Below are 24,681 nucleotides of genomic sequence, written 5' to 3'. Positions count from 1 at the left end.
TCCTGAGGGTCTGAGGGCCAGTAATTGAAATCCCCTAGTACCAGAATAGAGGCAGTGGAGACAGAATATGATAGTAGAAGGACTGTATCCTATGATGGCACTAGAAGAACCTGTGGGAGGGAAAAAGACAGAAAAAAACAAACGTTGGGTGTCCAGTGGGGATTCAGATGACGATTTGTTGGATGACTTGTTCATGAAAAATCCACCTCATTATAATGAAGGACCCCGATCCTCTAGTATAGGTGATGCTTGCCTGAGACCTCCTTACCAAGAGGGGTCTAGACCTGTGAATGTAAGAGATGGCTGTCAAGTACCTCCTTATCAGGAAATGCCGAGACCTTTAAGCACAGGAAATCCATTCATGAAACCTAATTATGGTGAGGGACCAAGTACGACGCATCCAACTGCCCCAACCCTGACTCCGCAAATAGTACCTGAAGTAAGCCTGGAAAGAATACTGCAGGAGAGAGAGAGGCATTAATTAAGCAGAGAACAGAATTAATTCAGACAATCTCCCAATTAAATACCAGTCCTGAAGCCCTGACCATCCCAGTAACTATTGGACCAGTGGTTCCTTTGTATGGGGATAAGCAGGGGTGTCCAAAAACTCCAATTATTTCCCCAGCTGTAGTACAGCCGAGAAAAGAACCCCTAATTGTAGATGATCAAGAAAGTGAATGAGAGTCTGTGATTTCCTTAATGGACTTACCGATAAGGGAACCAGAAAGGGGTTCAAGAAAGAAGAATACTCCTTTCAGTTCAGAAGAAGTGCAGATTGAGTCAGCTTCTGGTACTAGAAGTGCCACTGTAGTGACTCCTGAAGAGATCGAGAGATGGAGTAGAAAATTAGAGAAACAAACTCCTCAATCAAAACCACTAGATATTTACAAATTAAGAAAAGAATTGGAAGAACTGATGGCTGGAAATGTGGGGTTGGACAGACTAAATACCTTTTCTGAAGAAGAACTGCTGTTTATCTGTAAGAGCATTACCCGTAATACCAGAGTGTTCCATGAAAAATTAGTGGACACCGCTGCAAGTATGGGAATTGATACTGGGAAATCTAAATCGTTGCAAAAACCCTACAGAGCAGAATTCTCAGACAAAGATTTCGAAAATATGAATGTGTCAGGGAAGAAGGTACAGATCAAAGAATTAGTGAATCTGTTGCAGAAATGGGGAGACTTAGAAAAGTGGAAAGCCAGATGGGCAAAGAAGGAGGAAATTAGGTCAAAACAGATGGCTTCCGAATTAGTCTTAAAAGAAGCAGACAAGGCAGAAAAATTATATCCGATGCGAGAAGTGCCAGGTGGAAAGTATGTACATGTTCCATGGTCCCGACAGGATATTGTGTCCTTTACCAATGATTTCCCAAAACTACGAGAGAAACCAGTGGATTGGTACAGGCATGTAGAAAGGTTTGTGAAGGTACAAAAGTGCCTGTGGAAAGATCTGGATGGGTTTTTCGATATCGTAGTTCCCGTAGATTTGTGGACAGAATGTAAAATTGCCATTGGTTGGCCTAGTGAGGAATTCCCGAGGGACCCCATTACAGGAGCTCCTTCTGATGAGGTAATGAAAAAATACCAGCAAGTAATGTTACATCTGAAGGGGAAAGTGCCTGCAAAGGAAACTGATTGGACCCGAATAGATAGAACTACCCAGGATAGGGATGAAACTGTACATTCTTATTACGAAAGACTGTTGCAGGTGTTCAAAACGTACAGCGGCATAGATAACATTGAGATGAAGGACATGACCCATTTCATTTACAGGTTTGTAAACGGTTTGAGACCTGAAATATGTCAGTGGATCAAAGACAATAAAATCTGTTGGCAGTGTAAGAAAATTGATGAAGTTTTAAGATGTGCAAAATACTGCGAAGATGAGATGGCTGACAAACGAAAGGCCTTAAAGGAAAAAGTCATGTGGGCACAAGTAAAATTAGCTGAGCAACAAGAAAAGCAGTTAAATAAATGAATACTAATACCCAAAACCAAGGTTCTGGGGGTGGAGGGAAGCCCAAAGTAAAAATTAGCAGAGAGGAAGCCAAAAAGAAGTTTCCCTGTCACGGGTGCGGACAGATAGGGCACTGGAGAGACGAGTGTCCATACGCACAGAATAGTAACCCCCAAACTAATGATTTGAATCCACAGACGCAGAATGAAAAACCAAGAAAGACCCAGCAACAGGTAAAACCGACTCAGTTACCCCGAGCACCTAGACCGAATTTTAAGGGTAAAGCACAGCAGGGTGAAGACATAGACATTTGGGGAGGAAAGGAGGATAGAAATGCAGCAACTTCACAATTTTTGTTGAATGATACCTTCCTCTGTGATGAACCTTACTGACGGTGCCTGAGGGGGGAGGACGAGGAGTGCGTACTTGGCGCCTCCTTGCCGGTAGACCAGTCAGGGCCATATATTGAAGGAAAGGTGGAAGGCAATGATGTCACCTTTCTGTTGGACACTGGGGCTACCCGTTCTACTGTAAGAACAGCAGACGTTCCAAACCTACCCCTCTCGGGAGAAGCGATCCAAGTGGTGGGCGTATCTAATCAATTGATTAGTACCCCAGTTACTGAGCCCATGGAGATTACAATAGGGAATTTCAAAGAAATGCACAGATTTGTTGTCTGTGATTCCAGTCCTGTAAACCTACTGGGACGTGATTTGTTGTGCAAAATGAACTGTACTATCTTTTGCACACCCAAGGGCGTCGAGATTCAAACCCCAGACGAAGATGGAATATACAAATTAATGCTAATAAGACCTGACTCAGAAATTAAAAGACTGACGATACAAGACTTACCTGAAGAACTCCAACAGACAGTGAAACCAGAAGTATGGGATTTCACTGGAAAAGATGCAGGACTAATGGCAAATGTTGACCCTATTAAAATAGCCATAAAGGAAGATGCAGTTTACCCAAATACTAAACCATACAAAATGAGTGCAGAAGTGAAAGCAGGAGTTGCCGTTGAAATAAAAAGATTGCTGGAAGCAAACATCTTACAAAAGGTGTTGAGCAGTCCATGTAACTCGCCCATAATTGGAATCAAGAAACCTAGTGGTAAGTACAGGGTAGTGCAGGACCTGCGAAAGGTAAACAAAATTGTTGTTCCTTGCTGTCCTATTGTTCCGAACCCAGCAGTGATTTTATATCAGATTCCGTGGGATGCTGAATGGTTCACCGTCATTGACTTATGTCACGCATTCTTTTCAATCCCATTGCATCCCGACAGCAAATTTCTTTTCTCATTTGAATTCGACAGTCACGTGTTTGTTTGGAATCGCGACCCTCAGGGGTATACAGAAAGCCCCTCAATCTTTAATCAGATTCTGAAAAAGTGCCTTGAATCCTTAGTCTTACCTGGAGAATCAGTTTTGGTACAATATATAGACGACCTCTTGGTGGCGTCTAAAAATCAGAAAGACTGTGTTTTTGACACCATTGCCTTACTGAACCACTTAGGTGAAAGAGGACACAAAGTATCACCTGACAAACTACAGTTTTGTACCTCTTCAGTAAAATATCTGGGGCACCAGATAGAGAAGGGTATCAGGAAACTTACTTCAGAAAGAATTAGGATAATTCGAAATATGCAGTTACCAAACACTCAGAAAGAGATTAGAATGTTCATTGGAGTTGTAGGATACTGCAGACAATGGATTGTGAGACTTGCAGTACTAGCCAAGCCATTGATAAAAATGACAAGGAAAGGAGCAAAAGACCCAGTAGAATGGGATGAAGAAAGCATGACAGCATTCACAAAATTACGAGAATGTCTATGTACAGCCCCCGCCTTAGGAATGCCTGACTATTCAAAGGAATTTGCACTGTTTTGTGATACACGAGACAATTGTGCACTGTCAGTCCTAACTCAAGAGCATGGCTTGACTAGACGTCCAGTAGCATATTTTTCTGCTACTTTGGATCCAGTGGCCGCTGGATTACCTGGATGTCTGAAAGCAGTAGCTGCAACTTGCACGAGTCTTGAACAGAGTGAATCCATCATTATGGGACATCCTGTAACTGTGTATGTTCCACATGCAGTTGTAATCTTACTAACCAGAACAAAATCCCAGTATCTCACACCTAGTCGGCTGACTAAATATGAGAGGATCCTTGTGGGTGCTGCAAATGTAACAATTACTCGCTGTAACATTTTGAATCCAGCAACCCTATTACCAGATACACTGATTGCAGAAGCAAAGGGGGAGGTTGAGCATGACTGCATTGACCTTACAGAATTTAGAACCAAACCACGCTCAGATATCAAGGAAATGCCTCTACCGGTAGAAGATTACGAACTGTTTGTGGATGGCTCATGTTTGAGACACGAGAATGGAGGCTTAAGTGCTGCCTATGCTGTAGTCACAGTATCACGTGCTGTAGAAGCATCCTATCTATTTGGAGTAAAGTCTGCACAAGTAGCCGAATTGATTGCATTGGCCAGAGCCTGTAAAGTTGGGAAAAATAAAAGAGTAACCATATATACGGACAGTCAGTATGGTTACGGGGTTGTGCATGACTTCGGCCAATTGTGGCTGCAAAGAGAGTTCCTGACTTCTTCAGGTACTCCTATCAGAAATGGAAAAGTGGTACAAGAATTACTGGAAGCAATCCAGTTACCAAAAGAATTGGCAGTGGTCAAGTGTACTGCTCACAAATCTGGCGATGACAATGTGACAGTAGGTAATCGATATGCTGACCAACTGGCCCAACATTGTACAAGACATCAAATGTCAGTCAATATCAAATTGGGAGGGAGCGGAAACAGCTGCCAACTTATGGTGTTTGAAAGTGTACATACATGGGAGGAGCTGAGAGAGTTACAGGATGCAGCAGTACCCAAGGAAAGGAGAAGATGGAGAAAGTTTGGGTGTCAACAGAGGAGTGAGGATGGTGTCATTGTATGCCCTGATGGTATGCCTGTATTGCCTGACAGCTTGCTTACTCCTATGGCCCGGCTAATACATGGAGATACACACATTGGTAGGGTGCCATGGTTCGTGTCTTCCGACAGACATGGTTCAATTCGAAATTCAGGAAGATAGCGGAGAGACTCTGCCAGAGGTGCTTGACATGTCAGCAGTACAATGCCGGGAAGAAAACAGTAGTTGCCCTGGGAAAAATTGGAAAAGCAGAAGCCCTTTTATAAGATTTCAAATTGATTTCATTCAGTTACCCCCTTGTAGAAGAATGAGGTACGTCCTTGTCATTGTTTGCCTGTTTTCAAAATGGGTAGAGGCTTACCCGGCCAAGAAGAATGATGCCATCACTGTAGCTAAATTGTTATTACGAGAACTAATACCTAGGTACGGGGTCCAGTCACAATTGAATCGGACAGAGGTGGGCATTTTCAAAATGAAATAATTGATCAAATCTGTGGAGCATTCAAAATTACTCAAAAACTGCACTGTGCATATCGTCCAGAGGCTTCTGGAGTGGTGGAACAACTGAATGGCACTATCAAGTCGAGACTAGGAAAGATGTGTGAATCTACTGGCATGAACTGGATAGAGGCTTTACCTCTTGTACTGATGGGAATCAGAAGTATTCCAGACCGAAAAACAGGCCTGAGTCCCCATGAGATCCTGATGGGAAGAGTAATGAGACAAGCATGGGTACCAGGACACAAACTGATAAGCATTTCTGATGATTTGGTACTAGAGTACTGCAAGCAACTGGGTAACCAAGTGCGTTCTATCTCTCACCAGATTGGGGAAGACGCCGTCGCCAGGCCAGAAACTCCAGTCCATAAACTGAATCCAGGTGACTGGGTGGTACTTAAAAAGCACACCCGATCGAGTTGCCTTGCACCGAAGTGGGCAAAGCCAAGACAAGTGATTCTGGTGACCACGACCGCGGTGAAGTGTGCAGGAGTACCAAAGTGGATCCATGCCAGTCATACGAAGAAGGTAACAGAGGACGGAGAAACTGACGCTGAAGGTTGTCCAGCTGAGGGGTCTCAAGATGTTGGTCCTGAAGTAGCTGATGATGAACAACCGAGCACCAGTCAAGATGCATGGATCCCAGTAATCGACCTGACCGTTGATCCAATAAGAACCAGAAGCCAGACATACCCAGATAGAGAGTGGGATAGTGAGGAGGAGACAGGAATAGAAGGAGATAATCAGATCGAAATCCATGTCAAATCTGATGAGGAGGAAGGTCAGGTAGGGACAGAACAGGTTATTAACACACCTCCAAGGACTCCTGAGATCGAAAAGGGACAGATAGAAAATAGGGCGAAAGTTCAAGCGGAAGAAAATCAAAGGTTCGAAGTGCTTGAACAGGATCAGATAGAAATAGACGAATGTGTTCAGGACACAGAAATTGAAACGTCCAAAAGTCAAATCCAGCATACTCCTGAACAAGGCCAGTTTAGCGACCAGGCAGATGAAACTGAAATAAGACCTGGGACTAGTCAGATAGAAAGGGAGGAAACAGAAGCAGAAGTGCCACAACTGAACGAAAATAAAAGAGCATTAGACCAAAGCCCAACAACAGTGCCAGTTAAAAGTCTCAAGAAGAAAAATAGAGAGCCAAGGTACATCAAGAAACTGAGACTGAGACTAAAAACAGTAGAAGAGAAACTTGAGCAAAGAAAGCAAGCTTCCAGTAAAACAGAGCCAACTGGAGAAAACACTAAGCGAAGAAGTGCCAGAATAAAAAGACTGAACGGAAAGTATCAGGATCCTGAATGGACTTACCTGGTGTTAGAGGAATTTGAGGATCTTGAAATAAGTGACGAAAGTGACGAAGAAGTGAATGCTGACCAGTCTACCGAAGAAGAAGAACCGACCTGAAGTTGCCCTGTGTAAGCAACCTGTGTAAAGTTACAAAGAGGGGTTGGAAAGCTTCTTTTGAGCAAAAATGTGTGATTCAAGTGTGAATGGAAGACCTAGAGGTAATTGCCGTAAAACATGCTGCAAAGTATGTATATGTAGCGTAGCTTTAGTATTAATATTATGGATAGGACTAACCATTACTATTCCTTATATGATGAGTAAGGATACTAAAATTGACTCTACAAAAACTATGACAAAAGACACTGACTAACTGACACCACACAGTGTAGATGGACATGAGAAAGTACTTAGCGTTAGACAAACTAAAATGGACTTAGAAGCACCAGATGAGGAAGGACTACATTATCACAGAATCAAGAACAGGACTCTTTTAAACGTATTCGCAAACCTGTTAGTACATTATGTAGAAGCCATGGAAATAGAAGATTGTTATGTTTGCATCAAGCTACCTACTTCTGTAGCTGAGGGAGTGACCTACCATCACTTGCCATTAACATATGGAATTTCTTGTAGTATTTTAGCTAGCTTATTCTATAAAAGAGGACCATTACAGTACTATTACTCTAACTCAGACGTGATATTTTCTGAACTTCCTATACGTGGAAATCTGAACCCTGTACATACGAAAAGTGAGGTCACACGTTATATGGGAGAATATTTTCGGACTATAGGTACCATAGATTTAGGTGAAGCACAGAGATAACTTGACCTGTTCATTACATGAACAAGAGAAAATGTTTCCAAACATGGCAGAGAAAAGAAGGGAAAGTTTCCAAAGAAAGGGGAATGATAAAAAGGCAAGGAATTCCTAAATGGGCTGAAAACCTGGGCAGCACCTCAAATGGTGGGGCTAATCCTACTTTGTTGCTGGATTTTGAAAGGAAAGGGAAACTTTGTCTTCACCGAGAAAAGACTAGTTATTATAATAACATTTTCATTGGTTCCAGTCAATGCGAACACAATTATAAGGTAATTGGAGGTCGGGGTTTCAAAAATGGGTCAGAACCTGTGTTTCCCGGAATTTATTACATATGTGGAAACAAGGCCTATTTCAAATTGCCGATCACTGGTATGGAAGCTGCTATTTTGGAATGGTCTTCCCAAAAATATACCATGTGAATGAAATTGCTGGAAGCAGTGAAAGCACTAACGGTTTAGTACGTAGTAAAAGAGAAAGTATAGGGGAAATAATGGGTAGTATATTTAGTGCATCGATACCTGCAGTGGGAGTGGTTCTGAACACACACAGAATTTGCAAATTGTCTACAGTAGTGGATCGGTTATCTACTGACACTGCAAGTGGATTTCTGATGATCAATACCGAAATGGTTGCGATCAGATATATGGTTTTGCAGAACCGACTTGCCCTTGACACCTTATTAGCAAAACAGGGCGGAGTCTGTAGAATGTTGAAAGCGCAACATTGTTGCACTTACATACCTGACAAAAGTGTTGAACTCAAACGGTATGTAAGGAACATTACAAATTTGGAAAAGGAACTCAAACCACTGGAGGTTGATAGTGCCTGGAAGAGACTTACTGATGGTCTCTCCGCTGTAGGTCATTGTTATGTTATGTTATGTTAATAACATTTATTAGGCGCAACAGCTGCCCCAGCGAAGGGGCGTCCTGGCGCCTGATCATATGCAACAACACAACAGATCAGAGCTGACAGAGGGGGATATTAGCCTACAGAGATGAACAAGTGGGTTTTGATGGCCCTTCTAAAAAGGGTCAAGCTGTTGAGGGCCCGAATATGAACAGGAAGGGAATTCCATAAGTCTGCCGCCAGCACGCGGAAGGAACGTCCTCCCATCCTGCTAAGCCTGAACCTAGGCTTGTTCGCCAGATACTGGGCTTCGGATCTGAGGGATCGCGTGGGGACATAAGAAGAAATATGGCCTGTCAAGGCCGGAGGAGAAGAAAGCTTTAAGATCTTAAATGCCAGACAGAGAACCTTGAATTTGATTCTCTGTCTGACCGGAAGCCAGTGTAGAGAGGCCAAGACAGGAGAGACAGTACATCGTCTCGGAAGACCTACAATGGCCCGTGCAGCAGCATTCTGCACCCTCTGGAGCCTCGTCGCCTCAGCCTGATTGACTCCAAGGAGCAAGGCACTCCCGTAGTCTATCCGTGAGAGGATAGAGGCCTGAACCACCAGTTGACGTGTGGGAGGGTCGAAAAATTTGAGAACTGGTCTAAGTCCTCGCAGAATGCCATAGCAGGTGGCTGCTGTCTTCTTTGTATGGCTGGCAAAGGAGAGGTTAGAATCCAGCCATACCCCCAGATTTTTTACTTCTTCCACTGGGATAGGCATCGCCCCCAGTTCGAGAGGCCACCACTGGTCTCCCCAGAGTTCCGCCTGCTTCCCCACAATCAGGACCTCGGTCTTTTTTGCATTAAGCTGTAAGCAGTTGTTACGCATTGGTTTTCCAATTTAGTTAAAGGTTTGTTGTTTAAGGTACTGATGCCAATTGCAGGAATAGGGTTTGTCATATTCCTCATATTTGTCTGTTGCAAATGTCACAAACCCCAAAAGAAATATACTGTGAACAAGAGAGGCGTGAAACGGAATGTGGATGAACTTGAATTCGAGGAACTGAATAATCAAATTTATAAAAGGGTGAAGAATTCTCACCCTAACAAAGAAACTAAAGAGAAATTGAATCGAATGTTGGAAGAGATTGAACTGGGAAAAATGTAAAAAAGTTGGCATCTGGTTCTATTATTTGTGATGATAGTAAATATCATCAAAGAGGGGATTGATGGAGCAAGGATACGCACGTTACGCGACTTGCTTGTTCTCATGAACCTCGAATAACTATAATGAATTAACTCAACATGTTTGTCTTACTAATTTCCCTGTTATTCTGACATTTTGGGTGTCCCAGAGACGCTTGCATATGTGTGTATTAACATTAACAACGCTTGTCATTAAAATGGCCGCTGCTTGGCGGGGTTTTCTTCTGCGCATGCGTTAGTCACACTCACGTGACGTGACGTACTCGCAGTTCTGGTGGGAATCTTTGCACTTGCGCACTAGCATTAAGATGGCCGCTTTGTGTTCTCACATGCCGAAGCTTGCGCTGCTGCTTTTGCGCTACTGTTCGTTTGCACTAATATTAATACTATAAGTTAGTATAAAGTAAGGGGAGTCATATAGGGATTCCTGGTATACAGTGTATTCATTTATTTCTGTGTTTTAATTTGTTTTCGCTTACTTTTCATGTATCGTAACTCTTGGGCCTGGGAGGGAAGCAAACCCCATCTTGGAAGTCCCTACAGCGCATGTCATCCTGGCAGAGGGAAAAAAACCTTGTACCAGTGGAACTCAGCCAGCTGGCAGCCACAGCCAAGATGCTCCTGAGAAAGTGACCTGCAACCCAGCAGAGCGAAGCTGAACTGTCCTGCAAATGCAACAATTGTATATAATCCATTGTATTTTGTAGAACATGTCATGGGAACCCCAAATTCAAATAGGCGGTCCCAGATCATGCAAATGAAGTCTTGTAAAGGTGAAATGTTGTGGTGTGTTAACCTATCCTACTTGAGGACCAATCGAAATTGGGGATTCTTACACTTGCAGCATTTTGGGGGTGGTACACTGACCCGAAAACAGTATAACTAGCCTAGGTTTAGCTAGCGAATTTGTCCGACTTGTCCGAATAGCTGACCTGTCACTGACCCAACGCACTCAATAGGTGACTTGATACAGAGGGCTGCGGAGCACTCTGTCCGAAATTTCCATAGACTCAAGGGTTTAGTTTGGAAACCTTAAGTGCTGGCGGAGCACTTTGCTGGGGCATTCGATAACCCAATCGGGGTTTTGACTGCTAACTGCAGAGAGGGTGGAGCGCAGGCGTTGCTTCCGAACTGCGGGTTCTGGTCGTGCCTTGGTGGTCCTGTCCTGATCCTAATCTGGGTTTCCTGTCCTGTCCTGGGGTGTCCCTTCCGTACTTGCTGTCCTACTGGCGACTGTCTTCCCTTGGGGTTTTTCCCGTCCTTAACGGACCCGTGGTCAGGGTTGGTCTTCACACCATACTAGGTAAATATAGTGCTGAAAGTCTACTCTGCACCTTCTATATTTCCCTTTCTTTTGCTTTAAATAAAGTCATACTCTTGCATATTTGATTTCCATGCTTTTCGCACTGCTAAATGAACAAGTCATACATTAATGGTTGTTATTCTAGCATGTTCCATTTCTTACCCATCCTTTGAGTACATTCCTGTTGTCAGTTCATGATATATAGATGTTCCTTTTCTTTACCCGTCCTTTAGTCTCTCCATATTAAGTCTAAATTCTGAAACTGCTGCCTAGCATGTTCCCTGTTCTTACCTTCCTTTAGACTCAAAAATGGTTGGTTTCATTTACTTCCTTTATGGATACGTGCTCTTTGTGATCTTGGTTATTGATTGCTTACTCATTGTAAATCTTATGCTATCAGAATCTGATGAAGTTTAGATAAAGGTTTTAAAACTTCCTGAGTCTGTGATTATTTTATGAGTGCAAAATATAGAAAAGGTATTTTTGGTATCTGCCTTTCTTCACAGCTAGCTCTCTGATCCATTGTGTTCAATAGGTACCAGTAACGGTGGATTGGTAAGTCGGGTACACTGGAAGTAAAATAGGAAGGAACTGGGATACTGGTAGTAGAACGTAAGGTTACCTGATTTATGATTATGGAGAATGGATTTTTATGGGCCCGATACGTATATGGTAAAATATTAGTCGGTGACCTGCGCGCTCTATCAATGGTGGACGCTACACTTGAATCACTAAAGTGTGGATATATGTCAATTTCTACAATAGGATACTGGCCAATACAATGCCCACCAGAAAAGAGGGATGCTGATTGAAATACTCAACCCATAACCACTTTATAATTTATATTGAGGTATGACAACTTCTAAGATTCTTTGACTGCGAGATTGTGCATGCATATTGAATAGATCAGGATACTCTCTCTCTTGCAATTATGTAATGTATATAGATATAGGTCTCTTTTGAACAAAATTGCTTAGAATTATGGTCCTTTGATGCTTGTTTAGAACATTGATGTTTGGACTCACAATTGATTTGATGTGAGAAGAGCGTAATGATAACACGTCCTTCCTCTATTTGGACTACACAGTTTCCCGAACTGTGGGTTGTTAATAATAAATAATAATAATAAAACCATTTTTAAAGCGCTTGGTTACACCTATGACGGTGTGTCCCCGCGCTGGAATGCTACTACTCCCAGATGAGAAAGAAAGTACAAGGGTATTATTTATTTGGGGAAGAGATAAGTTTTTAAATATTGTCTAAATCTCGTTTCGGAGGGCTCCATACGAAGGTTTAGGGGAAGGCTATTCCAGTGTTTGCAAGCCAAGAAACGGAAGGAGCTACCTCCCATTCTGGTTTTGTGAACACGGGGAAGTTGGAATAACATCACTCCGGCGGATCTGAGATTTCGGGTGGGGCGGTGGATAGTAAGGAGTCTTTGCAGATAGTTGGGGCCTTTTCCCTGGGCAATACGATGGGCCATACAAAGTGCCTTAAATTTAATGCGCTCCACAATGGGGAGCCAATGAAGTTTACGCAAAGCTGTCTTACCGGATGCCCTGCGTGGGAGATTGAGTACCAAGCGGGCTGCGGCATTTTGGATACCCTGTAGCTGTTGAATGCCTTTTTTGCTCAAGCCAAGAAGAAGGGCATTACCATAATCCAAATGTGGCGTGACCAGGGCATGGATAAGTTTCTTCCTGGCACCGAAGGGGAGCAGATCGAGAACTTTGCGGAGAGTTTTCAATATTCCGAAGCATTTTCCAGTAGTTTTATTAATTTGTTGCTTAAAGGAAAGCTCAGCATCGATCATAATTCCCAAATTTTTGCGGAGGCAGTTGCTATTCATCCATCCTGCCACCGCCCGCATACAGTTGGAAAAATTAGCGGCTTCCTCAGGCTGGTTGTTGGCGAGTTGGATTATTAATTGTTATTCAAAGCTGTAGAATTTGCAAGCACACTAATTATTATTGAGGTAAGACACTGTCCTGAGAGTTACTCTGGTTTTGTGGCCCTGTGGGGGTGCATTTGGGTGCTCACCTATGACATGGGTGCAATTTTTCTTACCCCATCCAATTGAAAGCTAATATTCTACTGTCTTCCTCCTTAGATCGTATGATATCTTCTAGCTTATATGGCCTAAGAGAACCTTGTTTGAAGTACACAGACGGATCGTGCCTGGATTGAAATAGCCTAGGTGAGAATCATAGTCTGTCTTATCTGACTTCTTTCTGTTTGACTTCCTTTCACTGGCATGGTTATCAAGTAGTAGTGCATAGACATATCTATATGCATGGCGACGTTGGTACAACAATCGTTGGTCACTATTGGTTAATACTGCGTCGCTCGTGGTCAGCTTTGTGTCCAACCTTATATTTTCTTTGTTTCTTCTCTTTTTTGATTTTTTTCTCTCTGTTATTTCACCTGTGTGTGCCTCTCGGAATCACGCTTTTAAATATGTACATATGTACTGAATCTAAATTTATACTGCACTTAACTGATGGACTGTCCATGTTGGGCTGTTTTTATGAGTTGTGTGTCAAGTTAAAATCATTGTGACACCTTTTTGATTGTCTAAATGTATAACAGCAGTGTTTTGTATTTGACAATGTTTATGTACATTGTCAAGTCTTTATTTGTTTTTAGTTTTGTCTTGTAATCTATGATGTTTTTATACCCATTTCATGTGTAGCATAGTGGTTTGTGCCATTCAGTCAATGTTATTGATCACGTCTGCATTGTCTTTAGATATATTTATTTATATTGTACATATTAGTGTTTTTGTTTTATGTTCAGTGTGATTTACGTGTGGTTTTGTATATATTATATTCTTTCAGCACTGATGGAAGTTCCAGCTGTGGAACGAAAGGAGTTGGTGATATCCAAATTTTTACTTCAACGACAATAAAGATATTTTGGATAAACTTGAAGCTTACTGACTTTGTTCTGGTGCACCTTCCTTTTCGCATAAAGTTTGCCTATCTGGTTTCCAGTGGAGCAGAAGTGTGGCGAACTCTGGAAGTAGTTGCACAGACTCTCTAATTGTTTATTTCCATCTAGAATTTGATGTGCTGATCCGTGGTCAGCCGCACTTTGTCCTTCTTTGTACTTCAACAACTTGCACCGATGCAGAATACCTAGAATTCCCCTTTCGTTGTAAGCTAGGTTTTGTGATACGTCCCCTGCACAAATCGACTTGGATTTTCTCGTATGCAATTATCATTATATTTTTTGTCTTTCGATTGAGCATCATTCAAGTTCTCCTCAACTTTTCTCACAACATCCTCATAATTCTTGAGAACACTGGTATCAAAATCAGGAGATAAAGAGGTACATCAGAAAATAAGGAGACTCTCCGGTCACTGAATGAGGTGTGATGTGGTGTGATAACTCCACAGTGTTTCTTTAAAGGAAGTTAAACATATCACTTTAAACTTTCAAGAGCAGCTTGTATGCCTTTTAATAAACCTGTTAGACCTTTTCAACTAACCATTTGCTTTGGTACAATATTAAAGGAGCTCTTTCAGCAGGAATACCACATTTATTGAGAAATTGCACCATCTTGGATGAAATAAACTGAACACAGTTGTCAGACATTAGTAACTTGGGAAAGCTTTCAATTTAAAAAACTTCTTCCAAAAATGTAGAAACCTCATCAGTGTTGCGGTTCTCAACAAAAGTATGATAGATCCATTTAGAAGAATTGGCCACAAGTACTCTCAAAAATCTGTGTTGTCTGCCTAAGACCTCATAAGGCCCTGAATAGATAGATATTTTCTCCCTTTGTAGACCAACAGTTTGACAAGACACCTTCCAATGCTTGTCTGGCTGCACACACACTTTACAAGCATCCACAAACCTTTCCACTTTAGCATCCATTCTGGGCCACCAATAGTACTGTTTAAGTGACCTTTGTGTACCAGATACACCAAGATGACCATAACGAGCCAACTCAATAGGTTTGGTCGTAAGACCCACAGGAGGAACAAACAGATCACGTCTCACCAGTATGTCATTCTCAATGCTAATGTCACTAAACACTTGAGCATACCTTTGCAGCCCAGAGTCCATATTTCTACTGGGTGGCCACCCAGTGACAACATATTGTTTGACTTTATTCAATATCACATCTTCTTTGGAAAAACTTTATACACTCCATTTCAGAAATCTTGCCATTACAACTGTATAACACATCCACAACGGGAACCACACACATGCTGATCGACAACTTTTTCCTCACAATTTCTTTTTTTTATTGTAAGCTTGATAAAACAATCGGCTGTTATATTCTTCCCACCAGAAACATGCTGTATCACAAAATTGAACTCTTGTAGCCTGACAATTGTGTAGCAAGTGAGATAAACCCATAGGTATGCTGACAACTTCCCAGCACAGAATCACATATTTCCAGCAGCCCTGCTTAGAATCTTGGTGCATGCACTTGACTGTAAATTGTTTGTATCTGGACAAATTGTGTAATGCCTTCTGTCTGGACAAATTGTGTAATGCCTTCTGTCTAAAAATGAAAAGGTGTGCGCTATTTGTGTGTGAAACTAAAATGCAATTATCAATATGTGAATTGTAATGCCACGCAAAATTCAATTAAGTACATTTCCAACAACTGAGAGAGACAAGTATATTTCCAACTTCTGACTAGGCTGGTTTATGGAGTTAAAATTCCAGTACATAGGCACAAAACTCACTACACCAGATTTAGGCATGCACACATCTGATTGCCATTGGCTACATGTTGCGGCAATCATAGAAAACTGCCTTTTTATTGGTGCTTTCGTTGTAATTGGCCCTCTTTGGAGTGTTGATTTCCTCCCAAGCAATTTCACTCATTGTTCTTTTGGGTCAAGCTGTCAACACTGCGTTCCTCCTAGTAGCTATCGAATCGGCCATCTCTTCACAGATGCGCATTTCATGTCCGCCGAGTCCACAAAACTACTGCGGCGGTATGACCATCCATGTCATTATACTAAAGAGAGAGAACATTCAGCCCTTTTCTACAGTTGGGTCTTCCCTGAGATGTGGTGTGATGTGGTGATTACTGTCAGCCGGTACCATTTGTTATGGTAATTATGATCTATTAAACAAAGGTAGGTTCCATCAGCTTTTTAAAAAATTTTATATATCCAATTTCGATTTTACTGATTTTAACTAATCAAGCAATAAACGTTACTCCTGCCTGCTTTCAAACAGTTCGAGCACGTGCAGCTTCTGTTTCCCCGGGCTTTTGGGGAGCTTTTGCAGACTCCATGGTTTAGTGAGTGATTATACTAGCATGCTCGCCTTCCTTCATGTCGCACCATTTATGTATTTATTTATTATTTATTAATATATTTATACACCATCCACCTAAGATAGCCAATCTACCCGAATGCAGATCTGCCGAGCGCTGCCCTATGGACAGAGGGAGGCAGCTGAATGGCTCGGAGAAGACTTTAATAGAAGTGGAACTGTAGAGAGCACCCATGGGAAATGTTAGGAAAAGTGTACATATCTGCAGAATTGCCTCGGGTTTCAAACACATGACATAGCACGTCTGGGACAGCTTTTAGCATCAGGAGAGACAGTGAGTGACTTGCTATTCCTTATGTCAAAAATACATCATTAGTTCAGGTTGCTGCGTATTTATTCTAACTTGATGCTTCTCTGTCTTGGTGTCTTTAACTTTAGGAAAAAGACAATTTGTTTTACATGATTTCAAGAAATCAGTGCTTCCTTTCAAGAGCACTGAGTAGCTGTTATTTTAATCAGCTTGATGTGAGATCTCTTGTATCTATTTAAAATAATTTTAGTACTTATTAGTAGTATTAGAGAATGCAGAACCTTATCAGACATTATCTAGAAGGCAGCTCTTTCAACACGCTTCAGCTTTGATATTTGATGGCGCGCTTACACAACAATACATTTATAGCCAAGGAGATCTACGTTGCAATAATGTGCGATAATGTGCTGCATCACTAAATATTGATAAGGTTCCAAAACAGGGCTCGACAAATCCACTCGCCCCCTCGCATTTGCGAGGGAGAATGGATGAGGATAAGCTATTTTTAGGTCCTACTCGCCCTTTCTGGCGAGTAGGAAGACAAGCTAACTTTTGTCCTCTGTCTTTGAAAACGGAGCAAAAGTGACAAGATCACAAGATTTAAAGGCATTTGTATTGCTCACAAAGGGACTGAGCAATAAATATGCCTTTAAATCCTTCTCACTTTTGCTCCGTTTTCAGAGACAGAGGTCAAGTAGGTTGCAGTTGGGTCGAGGGGATTTTCCAAGTTACTAGACCTGCAGGACTAGTACAATTTTTCAGATTTGTCGAGCCCTGCAGAAGCGAGACCTATTGCATTGCAAATGCTAGTTTTAACTTGATGTGATGAGAAAAACCCTTCACTTGGCATACTTCATCAGTAAACACGGCATTGTGCTTTGCTATGATGTCATCTATCCTGGGATTCTGAACGTCAATTTGGTTCACAGAAAAATCTTGTAATACAATAGGACAGTCAGTGCCAGAGCACAGCATTACTCCCAGTTTGCCCAAATTATACAATCCCATGATGTTTTTACCATTAACTGCAACATACATTTTAATAAAAATGTTGTGGCCTTGAAATTGCTAATCATCTTCAAAATAACCAAACATTTCGAAGTCAAAATTGCCAAACGCCTTAGGATTGATATCCATTTCTTTTAAATGCACACATTCCTATTTTTTCTTAAAGTTAACATCAGAAACAAAAGTAATAGGGGATCCTGAGTCTGCCATTACTTCCAAGTTGAAATCCAATACATACCTTCCCTAAAGGTGCTTTAAAATCTACACCCACAACATTCACATCAAAGCATCCTTGTGGGTCATACAATGTGAGAATTAAATTCTACAAATTGTCATTCACTTCACTGACTGCATTAACACTTGTAATTGTCCCACTCTTCATGCTTCTGCACACGCTTTGGAAATGACCACGTTTATTGCTTTTATTGCACCTCCTCCTAGCAGCTGGACACTCTGTGCTATTAGCAAGATGTGACTTGGATCCACATCTATAACAACCAGTTAGATTTGATACCACTAGATGTAAACATTTTCTACTCCATCTGAATTGCACATACAGGGCTGTTGATACTACTGTCTTCTGAACGCAAAACTTTAGATAACTGAACAGATAGAGCTCTCTATACCCTTACCTATATCTAACACTTCAGCTAAAGTGGGATTACGATAGGCCACTAACCTTTCCTGGATTTTCTTGGACTCACAGTTAAACACAAATGTATCTCTTATACAGATGTCCATATTGGCCCCAAATTCACAATTAGCTGCAAGTACTCAATGCTGAAACATATTCTTCGACTGATTCCTCTCCAAACTGCTTCCTTTTATGAAAAACATGGCGCTTCATCACCCCATTAGGTTTATCAGTAAATTGTTTTTCTAATCTCGCAACAGCTTCCTTAAATATATCCCAACTATCACCTTGATCTGCCGGTGCGGTTATAAATGGTAAGTTTTCAAATATTTCAATAGCTGCTGATCCTAAATAGGGGAATAAAAGTGTGTTCTTCCTATCAGCACAATTTTATTTTTTACCATCAATGGCAATCAAGTAGTTCTTGAAAGTTTTATACCATTTCTTCCAAATAAGTACTGGTTTCCCAGGTATCACTAAAAATATATAGACGGTAGCTTCACGTTTGTGAATTTGCCATGACAACCCAATTGCAATTACGACTTTTATGAAAGGAAGATATTCCCTATATAACCAAAATGAGCAGGAATATGCAAACTGTTACTGATGCCAAGTAAAAATTACACAGTACTATTTTTACCTTAAGAAACAAGAGTAAACCACACCAAACAAATTTTCCTTGAAGCAAAAAAAAATAAAATAAATCTTGTACTACCGATGAAGATGTATCAATTTTTTTTTTTTAAAGTACACTTGAACTAACTTAAATTGTCCCAGTCATGTGCATCAGGACACGCAGAACTAACATCCAGAAGTAATATGTATTTGATCAAAAATGAAAAACAAAACCAAGGTGTGCGCATCACTGACGCAAATAGTTACGCATCAGAACTGAGTGTGCGAATCACTGCGCTGTACTTGAAAAAGTCCAAGCGTACGCATCACGGTTTAACCATGCACACAAAACAAAGGGTGCACAATAAGAGGTCGCTGCCATAAAATGTTGAATCGCAATTCAAAATGAGAAGTGCGTGTATCACTGATACGCTTTATTCTGCCACAAATCGAAATGCTGAACGACGGGCTAAAACCAGATAAAACCCTACGTCCCGATCCAATATGTCTGTCAAGCGTCGTTGGCGCTTTGTTTTTATAATGGAAATTGGCCTTGTTACACCAGCGCCAGGCGTAAATTAGTGACGGGTTGGTTAAGCTTGAGCTCGAATTTTCCAGTTATTCTTCACAGTGGGTGAACACCATTCTTCCCGCTCGTCGACATTTATAAAGATGGTAATTAGCCGATGAGTTGATAAAAATAAAAGGTTTTATTCATGTACATAAATAAACCCACAGGTGAGGAAAAAGGGAGCACGTATCTTCAACCAGCCTGCTACACGCCGTTTCTGTACCATGCCTTTCATTCCAATCCCGTCACCTGGCAATAGACCGATGACAAATGCAATTCCAACAATGATATTTACTGAGATAATATGCATTGCATTCCATACAACAACTAGCCTGTACGATGTTGACGGCGAGAGAGGGACCTGCCAGATCACCATTACGACTCTGTACGATTATCACGGGAGATGCAGTGGTAGATAGAATGTTGCTGTGCCATCATTAAAGTGGCTGCCGGGGGCAGAAAGCGGGTGCAGGCAGCGTGAAACGGAGGTTGGTAGTCAACACCAAAGGTTCTTTGATTTCACGAGCGAAATTAACACTCACCGCGTTCAGAGGACTATCCATCACTTCCATGTAGTTTAGCGTGGGTCCCCAGACACGACACTCACTTTTCCCAGGTGGCGTCTTTAAGCAAATCCTCACCGAATTTCCGCGTTATCAAGTTATAAAATACGCTCTTTCTCCTCCAGAAAGAAGCCTAAAACACATCAAGCTGATACACCGACCTTAAAAGGTTACAAAAGTAAGCCAACATCGACTAGTTATGTCTGCCAAGAAGTTTTTGACATTTTTGGCATTGTCGATCAATTTTTTCTCCACTGACGTGGGCCGTAGGGGCTGCGCTGACTCGTTTTTTTTTGTTTGTTGCAGATCTATATAACGTAAACTTGACCCGAAGGTATGGGAGCGCTTTACATGAGCACCAGCTATGTTAAACAAGGACACATTCCTTTTTAGGTCTCGCCTAGAGCAACTCGCATGCGCTACTTCAGGAGAGAGCCTCTTGGAATCACTCCAGCTTCCAAGAGACTTCTCCGTGTTGGTCGGCCTCCTCCCACACATTCCATTGGCCTTTGCGTGTGGCTTTCAAACATTGAAAGCCTGCAATTGGCCAAAGGCGGGTGCATTTCCCACCTTCTCTCTAAACCATGGGTACTCACAAACTTTCTCTCGGGGGCCAAATCTACAGCTTGGTTTGTGTCCGAGGGCCGCACCGGTGGCGGGCGGGGTCAGTGGGGGAGGGGGCGGGGCTAGAGCAACAACATAAAACTGACCATGAGGTTGATCACAGGTCCCTGCAGCGGATGCCTTCGTCCACTGAGCCGTCCCAGCATACACACATCTCTCTCTCTCTTTCTCTCTTGGTCTCCCTCCCTCTCTCTAGCTCTCTCTCCCTCTGTCTAGCTCTCTCTCCCTCTCTCCCTCCCTCTCTCCTGTCTTCCTCTGTCTCACTCTGACTGTCTCACACCCTCTCTCTCACTCCCTCTCTCTCATTCCCTCCCTCTCATTCCCTCCCTCTCTCTCCCTCCCTCTCCGTCTCCCTCCCTTTCCCTCCCTCTCACTCACTCTCCGTCTCACTCTCCGTCTCACTCCCTTTCACTCCCTTTCCCTCCCTCTCCCTCCCTCTCCCTCCATTTCCCTTCCTTTCCCTCCCTCTCCCTCCCTCTCACTCCCTATCAGTCTCCCTCCCTTTCCCTCCCTCTCACTCCCTCTCAATCCCTCTCCGTCTCCCTCCCTTTCCCTCCCTCTCCCTCCCTCTCCCTCCCTCTCACTCCTCCGTCTCCCTCCCTTTCACTCCCTCTCCGTCTCCCTCCCTTTCCCTCCCTCTCACTCCCTCCCTTTCCCTCCCTCTCCCTCCCTTTCCCTCCCTCTCCCTCCATTTCCCTCCCTTTCCCTCCATCTCACTCCCCATCAGTCTCCCTCCCTTTCCCTCCATCGCAATCCCCATCAGTCTCCCTCCCTTTCCCTCCATGTCATTCTCCATCAGTCTCCCTCCCTTTCCCTCATCTCACTCCCTATCAGTCTCCCAACCTTTCCCTCTCTCTCACTCCCTCTCCGTCTTTCTTCCTTTCCGTCTCCCTCCCTTTCCCTCCCTCTCTCGTCTCCCTCCCTCTCCGTCTCCCTCCCTATCCCTCCCTTTCCCTCCCTCTCTGTCTCACTCCCTCTCCCTCCCTGTCCGTCTCACTCCCTCTCCGTCTCACTCACTCCCTCTCCGTCTCACTCACTCCCTCCCTCTCCCACTCACTCCCTCTCCCACTCACTCCCACTCACTCACTCCCACTCACTCACTCTCACGCACTCCCTCTCACTCACTCACTTACTCCCTCTCACTCACTCACTCCCTCTCACTCCCTCCCCCACTCACTCCCTCCCTCTCACTCACTCACTTACTCCCTCTCACTCACTCCCTCTCACTCCCTCACTCACTCCCTCTCACTCACTCTCTCACTCCCTCTCACTCCCTCCCTCCCTCCCTCCCACTCACTCACTCCCTCCCACTCACTCACTCCATCCCTCTCACTCACTCCCTCCCTCTCACTCACACCCCCTCTCACTCACTCCCTCTCACTCACTCCCTCCCACTCACTCCCTCCCTCTCACTCCCTCCCTCCCTCTCACTCACTCCCTCCTACTCACTCACTCCCTCCCTCTCACTCACTCACTCACTCCCTCTCACTCACTCCATCCCTCCCGCTCACTCCCTCCCTCCCTCTCACTCACTCCATCCCTCTCCCTCCCTCCCTCTCACTCACTCCCTCCCTCTCACTCACTCCATCCCTCTCACTCACTCCATCCCTCTCACTCACTCCATCCCTCTCACTCACTCCATCCCTCTCACTCACTCCATCTCTCACTGTCCCTCTCACTCCCTCGCAGTCACTCCCTCTCACTCTCACTCACTCCCTCTCTCACTCCCTCTCACTCACTCCCTCTCACTCACTCCCTCTCACTCACTCCCTCTCACTCACTCCCTCTCACACTCACTCCCTCACTCACTCCATCCCTCTCACTCACTCCATCCCTCTCACTCACTCCATCCCTCTCACTCACTCCCTCTCACTCACTCCCTCACTCCCTCTCACTCCCTCTCACTCCTTTTCACTCTCTCTCACTCTCTCTCACTCCCTCTCACTCCATCTCCGTCCCCCTCCCCTTCCCTTTCCCTCCCACTCCCTCTGTCACCCTCTGTCATCTCACCCTGCCTGTGTGCCAGCCGGGGCACACACACACTAACAGCCGCACCCGAGCACTTCACAGGTCTTCAAAAGACCATTTGCATGTTAATGAGGCCTTTGTATTTCACCTCTTCTTAGGCCCCTGCAGCTGTACTCTGGCCATTGCTAGGATCGCCCGGCCGGCAGACCCACAGAGCAGCAGTCTCTCGCGCAGCTGCAGACACTTTAAAAAAACGTAAAACTCAGGTATGATGTTTAGGGGGTCCGCGGGCCGCCAGGGAAGGCTTGCCGGGCCGCCCCTGGCCCGCGGGCCGTACTATGAGTACCCCTGCTCTAAACGTTGACTCCCATGGCCTAGGGGTCTCGAGAGCAAGCAGCAGCGCAGCCGGGTGCCAGCTGAATGCCTTATGTTCCTTGCAGTGCACGCGCACCACACACAGTCTTGTTCCCAATAGGCAGCTCTGCGCCTTCACGTTGTCTTTTTCAGGTGCCTACAGTAACTTTCTCAAATACTTTTCCTTTTTTGACTTAGCAAGTGGTCTCCTTCCTTCAAAGATCTTCCATGCAGCACTTATAGATGATGACACTCTGTGTGATCTTGTTCGTCAATAGATATATTTCAGCCCCAGTGTTTTCCTTCACTTTACTCTCTTACGAGAAACACTCAGGGCGTCCCTCATTTCATCTTATGTAATTCTATTTTAGATGCTAAGAGTCTGTGTGATCTTCGTTCTTGTCTAGGCAGCTGTCGGCCCGGTGCTTTCCTTTACTTTTGTTTCTCATGTGAAACTCTGACTTCATAAGCCACTCACTATCTCTCATTTCACATCAGTTTGACTCTGTTTCTGATACTGACACTTTGCGTGATCTTTGTCTTGACCATGTATCTGTGAGCACGTGTTGCACTCCGTGCGCCAACACTCAGTGCGTTCCCGGGTGGTCAGTGTCTGTCACTGTCCCTCATTTCACATCAGTGTGACTCTGTTTCAGATGTTGACACTCGGTGTGATCTTGGCTCTTGACTAAGTATCCGTGAGCCTGTGTTTCGATCTCAATATGATTCTGTTTCATATTGTGAGATGCTGTGTGATCTTGGTTCTTGACTAGGCATCTCTCAGCCCCTCTGTTTCACGTCACTTGTATTTTATACACAAACACTCAGTGCGCTCTTAAGGGTGTTGTGTGGTAAATATTTTAGTAATTTACCTTGATCAGAATTTCTATAATATCAATAAGGTCAAGCATAAAGAGCAGAGTCCGTGGTGGTTAGAATTCAGGGTTTTTATTCAATAACTTGAGTTAAGGGAGAGCTCCGTCACCTAAGGAGGCTCGGGAATGGTCTCTACTTTAATCACAGAAAACATAGCATTTATACATAAAAAAGAGGAAGGAGCTTCCCTTGAGCAAATTTCAGTGTTGTAATCATACAGCAGTTATGGCAGAGGCAACGTAACTGTGTCATAATCGTGAGGAAGTCACAGAAAGGCAGCGTAACTGTGTCATAATCGTGAGAAAGTCACGGAAAAGGCAGAGTGTTGAGAAATAACCCTAGGCTGGTTCCTTAAATGAGAAAAACGGGCGTGACAGGATGTCTGGTGTCATGTCTTTAGCAAACAGGAGCTGGTTTCTCGGAATCGGTTGTCGTGTCTTGGCAAACAGGGGCTTATTTCTCGGAATCGGCCTGACCATAAGAGCGTGTGGTTACAACAGGGGCTCGTTTCTCGGAATCGGCTTGGCCATAGGAATGTGTGGTTGCAGTTAGAGGAATAAATGTGCTGTGTGCAACCTTACGTGTATGTGGCCGTGTTTTCTAGTTACCATCATGATGAGCTTGGGACGTGAAAGAGAGGGTGTATAATGGGACATAAATAACAAGAAATATCCATTTTCCACAGTTGTTATCCCTCATTTCATCTCAGTGTGATTCTGTTTCAGATGTTGACACTGTGTGATCTTGATTCTTGACCAGGTATCTGTGAATCCATGTTGCACTCCATGCGCCAAACTCAGTGCGTTCCGGAGTGGTCAGTGTCAGTCACTGTCCCTCGCTGGCCATCATTTCACCTCTGTGTGACTCTGTTACAGATGCTTACATTCTGTGTGATCCTGGTTCTTGACTAGGTACCTGTGAGACTGTGATGCACTCCAGTCTTGATTTAAATGCCAACCATCACTGGGTTCCTGAAGCTGGCACTATCCCTCATTTCAGTTCAGAACAACTCAGTTTCAGATGCTGACACTCTGCATGATCTTGGTTCTTG

General features: G+C 43.6%; 1 protein-coding gene across 5 annotated transcripts in view; it reads right to left on the bottom strand.

Annotated features, from left to right (window-relative positions):
* NRBF2 (nuclear receptor binding factor 2) overlaps positions 1-19,925 on the bottom strand; it is a 329,426-nt gene extending 309,501 nt beyond the window's left edge. For 4 of the 5 annotated variants that reach the window (XM_078643212.1, XM_078643213.1, XM_078643214.1 and 1 more), the window contains exon 1: positions 19,788-19,925. In XM_078643212.1, the coding sequence (XP_078499338.1) occupies positions 19,788-19,817 (30 nt within the window). In that variant the 5' untranslated portion in view covers positions 19,818-19,925. The remainder of the gene's footprint in view (positions 1-19,787) is intronic. The other variant, XM_078643216.1, reaches the window with a different exon arrangement.
* Positions 19,926-24,681: the final 4,756 nt, after the last annotated feature.

The sequence above is a fragment of the Lissotriton helveticus genome, chromosome 5_1, assembly GCF_964261635.1.
Source record: "Lissotriton helveticus chromosome 5_1, aLisHel1.1, whole genome shotgun sequence".
Lineage (NCBI taxonomy): Eukaryota > Metazoa > Chordata > Amphibia > Caudata > Salamandridae > Lissotriton > Lissotriton helveticus.
Note: the sequence above shows the minus strand (reverse complement) of the source record. Positions and strands in the feature narration are given on the sequence as shown.